This window comes from Passer domesticus, chromosome 6, assembly GCF_036417665.1.
Source record: "Passer domesticus isolate bPasDom1 chromosome 6, bPasDom1.hap1, whole genome shotgun sequence".
In the NCBI taxonomy this organism is placed as follows: domain Eukaryota; kingdom Metazoa; phylum Chordata; class Aves; order Passeriformes; family Passeridae; genus Passer; species Passer domesticus.
In genome coordinates this window covers 58,587,501-58,596,318 of record NC_087479.1, presented here as the reverse complement: position 1 = coordinate 58,596,318, position 8,818 = coordinate 58,587,501, and the positions used below count along the sequence as shown (strand labels likewise).

The 8,818-nt window shown below is 42.9% G+C and overlaps 1 protein-coding gene across 1 annotated transcript in view; it reads right to left on the bottom strand.

The window, feature by feature from the left end:
* The window catches only part of KIAA1549L (KIAA1549 like), a 132,271-nt gene that overhangs the window by 33,836 nt on the left and 89,617 nt on the right, over nucleotides 1-8,818 (bottom strand). Inside the window, exons 14-15 of the mRNA XM_064426093.1 lie at nucleotides 1,787-1,965; nucleotides 15-232 (exon numbers count right to left, since the gene is read on the bottom strand). Coding sequence (XP_064282163.1) covers nucleotides 15-232; nucleotides 1,787-1,965 — 397 coding nt within the window. The remainder of the gene's footprint in view (nucleotides 1-14; nucleotides 233-1,786; nucleotides 1,966-8,818) is intronic.

The window sequence follows — 8,818 nt, the reverse complement described above, 5'->3', positions numbered from 1 at the left end:
ATAAAAACTCTCACCTGTTCTTAGGCTCAGCAAATGGAGATGAGACATCTGCATCTGGATCCAAAATGTGGTCAAGTTCTTTCTGGTTTTTCTCATACATCCTTTTTCTGTCTGTCAGTGCCTTGCTATTATCAACCTGTGGGAAATCATAGTACCCTTTCCTCTTGGCTTTCAGGCGCAGCTTGTTGCGGTAGTGCTCTATATCAGACTTCTGCTTCAAAGCCTTGTTCACCTAAAAGGCAAGAAGATGTTTCAGGGCTGCTGGTGGGCTGGCTGCCTCCAAAGGATCTCGTCAGCGCGTGTTTGATGCGCCGCGTGTGTCATCCCTCTGTAGCACACCGTGCCATCTGCAAGCAGCGAGGAACTGCAAGTGAACAGAGTTGCTGCATTTTTATGGCTTGGCAGATGGTTAAATAATTTTAGCCTAAAAAAACTGTGTACCGTTACAACAGTGACTCAGAGACACCCACTGAGGAAAAACACAAGTGGTGTCAGCCAACTGCCGTGACCCAGCGCTGCGTGTGCTTCGGGGCACAGCTCACCAGTGAAAACTCTGCTGGGGTACAGAGACATCCCCCTGGCTACACAAAACCTGAAACAAGTCACCACTGATGGCTGGGGAAGAACTCCAGTGAAATGTCATCAAATGTTTGTTTTGTTTATACACTTTCTTACGGGCTCCTGTCGGAGAGGAACCTTAAAAAAGGGAGTGTTTGGTCCATCCTGGTAGAGCTTAGTCCAGTGGTTTATCCTAAGTAGTGGAAAAACTTCTCTCCTGCTTCAAACTGCAAGTTACTTGGAAAACAGGGATTTACTTGAGCTTTGTGCTTCCAGAGTCAAATTCTACAGTCTCCTCAAACTACAGGGAGTGTGTGTGTACGGGTGCACGCAGCACCAGCGGTGTCATCCTGCTGCCTTACAGAAAGGAGATTCTGACAGCTAAATAAGCCTTTCTCCGAGTTAGGAAGCTACATGGTACATCAGAACTTAAAATGCAAGTATGAAACAGAGCACAACAGGCTGCAATAATCCAGGCCCACATGGGACCTCTGTCTTTTACAGTGTCCCTGGCAGCAGCCCTCCCTGCTGCTTTAAAACTGTTTTTAGCTGTTTAAATGACTGTTGCAATGTCAGCTTGTAAACAAGGCACCTCTGTGGCTTGCTCCCATCATGTTCAACAACTTCTTAAAAGCCTCAGTCGTTTGTAAATTGACTGGTCTTGATTAAATCTACATCAAAACATGAGTATAAGTATTGCAGTCAAAGCATGCTTTTTGACCAGCATCTGGAGCAGACATTTGTGCCCTCCCACTTTTTTCCTTTGAAACAACTGCACCCTCTGTGCACAGGCTGGAGTGCAGAGCAAGGCCATGGTGCCACTGCCCCCCCTTCTCACTCTGACTGAGATAAAGTGCTCAGTACAGAAAGATCAGCAGGGCACCCAGGTAATCTATGCATATTTTCATACCCAGCCACAGAATTCACACAGGAAAATATCCTATTCTGATTCTGCCTTCATAACTCACTTTTTTTAATAGGAGAGAGGGACACTGGAAGGGTAGGAATATAGAAAATCACCTCTCCCAAGGTCGCAGGCATTCACAGGTGCATTGTGAAAGAGCAGATCTTAAATTCTCAGGTCTCCGAGCCCACAGTGCTAATGGAACTTCATGTAGCGTAAAGGTGAGAAGCTCCTTGCAGCCCTCAACTCTAACAGCCTTAAGATCCTTCCACTTGTGGCTGTAGCCAAGGAAACAGCTGGAGACTCTTCTCAGGCAGTCCTTACCTCCCCATTGATGATGGCAGACTCCTGGCTCCTCTCTGAAGCAGCATGGACAGCAGGGAGGGCCACGGGTTTGATGGCAATGAGCTGCACCGAGCCCGAGGAGGTGTCAAAGGGGTCCACAGCAGACTTGGCGACGTTATCAAAGAGAATCCCTCCTTCCTCTTCATCACTCACGGCCACTAGAGCACATCAAACTCACTCAGCACAAAGACACAGACATTCCTGCTGCCTGCTCAAGGGGAAATTCAGCAAGCACACGCTTTGGATTAATGATGTGCTCAGTGCACCCGAGGTGCAGGCCTGGGAGACCTTTACACCGGGGAAAAACATCCCATTAGAGCACAGGAAACATTATGTATTCTAAGGATTGTCTGTCCCTCCCCCAAAGAAGGTTCCAATCCATGCTAATAAGATGGAAAAAATGAGAAGAACACAGAGGAAATGGTATGAAAATGACAGTGAAAGTTAAGGTAGATGTTTTCCTAGGTTTCACATGGAAACACACACACACACAGGTGCCCACATGCCAAGGCATCAGAGCTACACCTGATCAAACCCAAGAGTGCAGCTTTTTTCCTGTCTTGTGCTGCAAGAGCAAGGGCATAGTCAAAATTTGCTAAAATAAGTAGGTTTCTTTTTCAAAACTTAATGCTAAAAATGGCATTTATTAAAATAAAAGCATTTTCTGCTGTGTGTTAAAAATGCTTAAGAAACTGATGGTATCTAATCTTACGTTAATTTTTTGCTTTGTAAGCAGTACCTCAGGTCTCTGAGAAGTTGAACTGTTACAATTTCTTAAGAACCAGAAAAAGGCTTCTGAAATCTTTAAAATTAAATGGCATGGCAAAGCAGCTTTACTTTTAGATTTCTATATAAATTAATAACTCTCCCACATGCAGTTGGGCCCTTTCTCCTCCAAATTTTCTTTGCAAACCTGCATCACTTTGTCAGCTGTTGAATCTGAAAAATCTTACCCACATTTTGAAATGAAAGAATGACACTAAAGCACGAGCACCAATTCTACAAAGAGATCCTTGCAAACAATTTTGAATAATTATGCTATTAAAGGGAAGAATGCTTGCTCCATCTCCTAGCTGACAGGAGCAGAGATCCTCTGCTAAAGAACAAAGTGGTCTGCTCTAAATTTATTTCCTCTGAAAATAAACTCTGGTTTAATATTTAATCACTGCACGAATTACAATGGACTTGTATAAACTCAGCAGTTTAGACAGCCAATGATTTTGGTAAGAAAACATTTGACAGCAGTAAGATAAAATATGAACCCACTGAGTAAGCTCATTATCTCTGTCTGTGCTCAGTGTGACTGGAGTTGGCACCACTTGAGCTTTTGAGCAATTGATGGGTTAAATCACTGTGTCATTAAACACTGTCCCTGCAGCTCCACAGAACTGTCCAAACACTACCGAGGCTTCAGGGGCTCTTGAATGGCCCTGTCCCTCGTGGGGCTGCTCAAACACCCCAGATGTGTGTGCTCAGTGGGACGAGCAGCTCACAGCCCAGCTCAGTGACAGTGACCCACACTGCCAGGGACCACCAGGACACCACAGCAGCAGGACCAGGGAGCAAGGGGATCCTCGCCTGGCACTGACCCCACGTGAGCAGGGAGCCATTCATGTCACAGTGAGTACAAAGGTGATGCAGGGATGCTCTTCCCTGGGGGGATTTTGAAACCCAGTAGCCACAGAGAGATCAGCTACCTGTAGATGCATGGGGTGTCCCCTCAGACCTCGTTTCTGGAGCAGAAACCAAGAGGGTTTTTTAACGAAAGAGAATTCTTCTGGGACTCATTAAAGGAAAGAAAAATTAAGGGTGGAAAGAATCAGAAACCACAGATGACAGCTAATTCTGATGGGGAGCACTAGCACCACAAAGCACTCTCAGTATCAGCCCTCTCAAAGGTGAGCACAACTCCTGCACCTACTGCAGTGCTACCGGCATGGAAATGAGAGCCAAATGGGACTAGGAACTGGAATTTTAATCCACCTTACCTTAGCATTTGTTCATTTATAGTGTAAAAGGAGGTTTTTTCCCCACTGCCTCTTTTTCACTGATAAGTGATAAAGAGAGTCTGTGATCTGCATTGGTAGGGAACCATAGCAAGCACTGGGAAATTCATCCTTTGTTCCTATCCATCTCCTCCCAAGAGAACTTACAGCAACCATCTATGACATGACTGAACCATAACAATCTCCAAACTTTGAAAAACAAACCAAAGGAAGTTCAGAGAAATGCTGGAGAAGTCCAGGAGTGTTTGTTTCTGCTGTGTATCTCTGCCCTGGGCCAGTCCATCCATGGGTAAACAACTGGCCAGCATGGGAAACTTCAGGAAACTGCCCACACGTTCTTTATAGTCACTCACAATAATCACCCTTGCTTATTATAGTTGGCAACATGGTTTAAAAGTAATGTTTTAAATTTCTGTTTCCAAACAGATGCGTTCCAGCACTATTGTGGAGTGCTTCTACTCATGCCTGCACTGTGTGAGCACAGAGTGAGACTCAGAAGCTCAGCAGCAGAAAAGGACAAAAACCAACTTGATCACTACTTAACAGCAATTTCCCACCTCGGAAATGTCTCGTGCCAGATACCTCACGCCACATGATCCACTGAGATTTAATTACTCGTCCTAATCTTTCTGTGGCTGCAGCACATAATGAAGATCTATGCAGAGCAATCACTGATGGAGTGCTCACAGGTGGAGTGCCAGGTGCAGTGAAGAGCAGGGTGGCACTGGGTCCCTGAGGAGCAGCAGCATCCCTGAAGCTCTGTCTCCACACCTCTGCAGCCACCAGAACACGAGGTCTGCCCCAGGGATGCTGTCCTCCCTTTTCCAGGCAGCTCTGAGCTATTCCAGCCAGCAGTGCCAGCAGGTGGTGCTGCCCACTCGTGACCAGCTGGTGCCATGGAAAAGGGGCTCTGGGACTGCAGCTCTGAAAAACAATTAGGCAGGTGATGTATTCTAGTTTTATCTAGTTAATAATTTAAAGTTAAAAAAGTGATACTTTTGTCAGCCAAAGATTTCAATGAGGCCACGGAAGATTCCTTGTCTCCTCTCTCTTTCCCTCTACCTTGTCTTTCCTCCCCTCTCTCACATCAAAATATGCTGGAATGAAGAAAAAAGGGACTAAAATATTTGCACATAAAAATATATAAAATTAAGGACATTTAAATTGCCTGTAAATCAGGTAACCTTACAGCCAAATACCTGAAACAAAGATATGTGCTGTCCTGCTCAGAAAGATCTTGGAAGCCCTCAGAAAAAGAATGACAACAGAGAAAAACACATCAAGCCAAAACTTGGGAACCTGCAAGAAGGTGGACATGCTCTGCCTTTTCTTACATCCCTCAATGAAGTATTTTTGAAGATTTATTTTAGATGAAGGGAAAGCAAACATTGTAACCATACCTACAGAATATACCTGCAGTCTGACAAAGAGCAAGCAGCGTCACCTATCTAAAAAAGCTCTTTAGGAAAAAGCCCAGGTATCAGTATTTCAAACAGAAATCCTGACTCCTGAATATGATTTAATAATGGGGAACTAATTTTCATTTTAAAGAAAATATATAAAGGAAAAAAAAATAGATTTTTTCTATATCATCCAAATCATTCCATTGGTGAGATTACTATCTCCAGAAAGATACAAAAAGAAGCTTTAAGCAGTACAAAAAACATCTGTTTCTGAAGGAGTTAATAGGTCTGTGAGTAAAATACAACTTTCCCAAAATTAGTATCTGAACCTATCCAGGACAGAAGGACCTGTCTGTAAGATATTGCAGTGTAACAGAAAACACACTTGTGAGCACACACACCCTTCCACAATTACACCCAGCTCTGAGCCACTGCAATGCTAAACCTCTCACAAACAGCACAAATATTGTATTTTCAGAAGCAGACAGCTTACAGACTAATGGGAGCAGCTCATGATTCCTCCTGGACAGTATTTCCTTGGGTGCAAAGTCTGCTAAATGCTTGGTGATGTGCCTGAAGTGTTGCAGTCCTGGCTCTGCCTGGGATCCTGAAGCAAGAGCCAGCTGAGCAGGTCATTTGAGATCTCCAAAGTGGTGTCTGCAGGTTTCCAATGAAACTGTGCACACAGGCTGAGTATTTGTCCCTCAGCTGCTTGTTTGGTTCCTTTTGTGAAGGTTTCCTGTCCTTATAAGCAGGAGCAAGGATCGCTCTCTGGTTATGTCTTCTCCAACCACATTTGCCTCATCTTTCTACACATCAAAGTATTTCAAAAAGAGACCACATATTTCAAAATGTTTCCAGTGAATTCGCCAGCCCCTTTTCTTGCCTGACACTTCTTTAATAAGTAGGTATGTTCACTAATTAAAAGAAAATTATTTAACTGACAAGGATGATGAACACACAAAGACAGGGAAGACATGAGAGCCTATAACAGAAGATTCTTTAAGGAAATTGTGCCCTTCCTTTCCTTCTTTAAGGAAATGGAGTTTTAAAAACCTTTGCAAAAATAGTTTTCTGTTTGCACAATAAAATTGTACATTTGTCTTCTACAGTGCTGACATATTAGTGAAAAATCCCAGCCATCCAGACTGCCACTGGGTCTGATGGCATGAACATCTACAAGCTCTTTTCACTACTGCTTGGGTGAAAACTCCTGTCAGACTGCATTAGTGGCAGAGCCAAAGTCATCCAGAGGGGAAGGCAAACGTGAAATGAAGAAATATTTAATTGTGTGACCACCTGCAGATCCAAGATCCCTCAGAGAACTGCTGCAACAGGCACCTTAGCAACACAGCATGCAGTATTTTCTTACTATGAAAACAGCAACCAAAAAGGGATTAAAAAAAAAAAAAGAAAAGAAATTACATTGAGTAAGTCTGAAATTAAAAAAAGGGTTCACAGTCACCAGCAGGATACTAGCAGGGTCACAGTGCTCTCATTATTTAAAGCAAATAAACAAAAAAAAAAAAAAAAAAAAACAAAAAACAAGGGCAGTGGAAGAAATGGAAACAGTAAGGGGAAGAATTAGCCTGTGTCACACAAACTGAAATCTTGGGAGAAGAGGAAATCAATGTGTAAAGGTTCTGGGAGGTTCAATAGCAACTGGTGCCAACGCACAAGACTTCAGCTGAACAGGTGGATTTTGTTTATTCTTTGGGATTTTTACCCCCCTCTGGTTAAAAGTAGTAAATTAATCCAAAAAGCCTAGGAGTTTGCCGTGAGGAAGTGAAAAGTCAGATGAAATTCCCAATTAACACCCTTTTGGGGGCAAATTAAAATAATGCTTCAGGATGAGGGAATGGAGGATGAAAAGAGCAGAGTCCTTTCTCTACACCACAAATTCTTCCCAGCACTCTGCCTTCTTAGCCTTTCAAAGACACAGGCATCATGAAGAGGAATAATCTCACTCCAAATCTGCAGAGCTGCTCCAAGGCAGGGCTCCTTTCTGACTGGATCTTACCTCCAGAGATCTGTCCCCGTTGGCCATGACCCTCTGGAAGCAGCCCTTTCCATTCTGACTTGTACTTCACCCAGCACAAAAAGGCAGAAGAAGGCTGCTGGATGTTTGCTGGGATCCACCAGCTGCTCCAGCTAACTCTGTGCCCAAGCTGCCACCAGAAAACGCTGCTGTTGCCATATTTCACTTTATTTTGAGTCACCATAGACAGCTGCTCAGAAATTCAGAAAAGCAGGCTCTGATACTGAGCTGCCACATCAGACAGAGTGAAAACTAGTGGCCCACGCTTCTGTAGAATAAAGGAAGCAATGTATCATAGCTTGGCTGAGTTATATCCAAAAATCCCTTTGATTTTAGCTAAACCAATAATACAGACAAGTTTTTTTTCCCCTGCTACTTTGCTCCTGTAGACAGCTCTTGCTTGGACAAAGGAAATTATAGTCTTAGGGACTGGTATTTTAAAAAGGAGTGACACCCTTGACTGAATGCCTTGTGAAAAGTTACATCTGTTTTCAAATACATTGTCCAAATGATTGGAAAATGAGAAACTGGTCCAGCTGGGGAAGGCTTCTTATACAAAGTTTGACTTTTGGGGAATGCCTCTTGTACATCTCCACCTGTGGTGGTGAGGTTTAAGTATAAAACTGAGCTCAACTACACAAGTTCTTAACCCAACTTCACAAGTTCCCAAAAAGTTGGGGAGTCATATGCTTCATTAAGAATTGATAGCAAATCATAACTTTTGGTTTTCTCTAAAAAAAGAAACAAGCATTCACACTCTTACAAAGATGTTAATGGGAAGGCTGCAAGATCAAGCACTTAAAGGTTGAAAAAAACCTACATCAATTTCATTTTCCTCATTTAGTGAGGAGCTGCTGAAAGGAAAGGTTGCACTGTGGGCTGCTTTAGCTCTCCAGGTCTGAGTAGGTTCAGCCATTTGCTTCTCTCTGAATGATGTTTGGCCTGAAATATGATGGGCAGAACTGCTAATATCGTGCTCTTCTCTTCCACATTCTCTCACAAACCCATCTCAGAAACTGCCAGTACCTCTACTGGCTCATTCATCCATATTAAAGTCCTCTAACATACATAACTGGGCACTTTTAAAAAGAATTTTTTTTTTGAAATGCCTAAAGAAAATTAATGTATAACTCATCAACTTTTAGAAAGAAAATTTTCTATTAATAATAAGTATTATTCAAGAAAAAACATGCCATTATCTTACAAAATCTTAACACTGCTTGATTCAAGTAGATTTTTTGTGTTTTCTGTAGAAATAATGCTCAGTTGAAGAGTTCTCCTGATCCTCCAAAGCATCAGGTCCTGAAGCCAAGCCTGTCAGTCCGTGCTGGTTTCACATTGTTCACTCATAGCCCTGACACACTCCATGTGGAGTCAATTTTGATACAAGCCATATAGAATTTAAATACTGAGATAACATCCAGTGCTGTCATTCCTCCCTGCAACTAAATGTCAGCAAGAAATAGAATCTAAAATTGGTCTGTAACTATGGCAACTAATGAGCCATTCTGTCTTGGAGTCCCCATATCCAACATGTGACCATCAAGGGATTCATTCCAGTTTG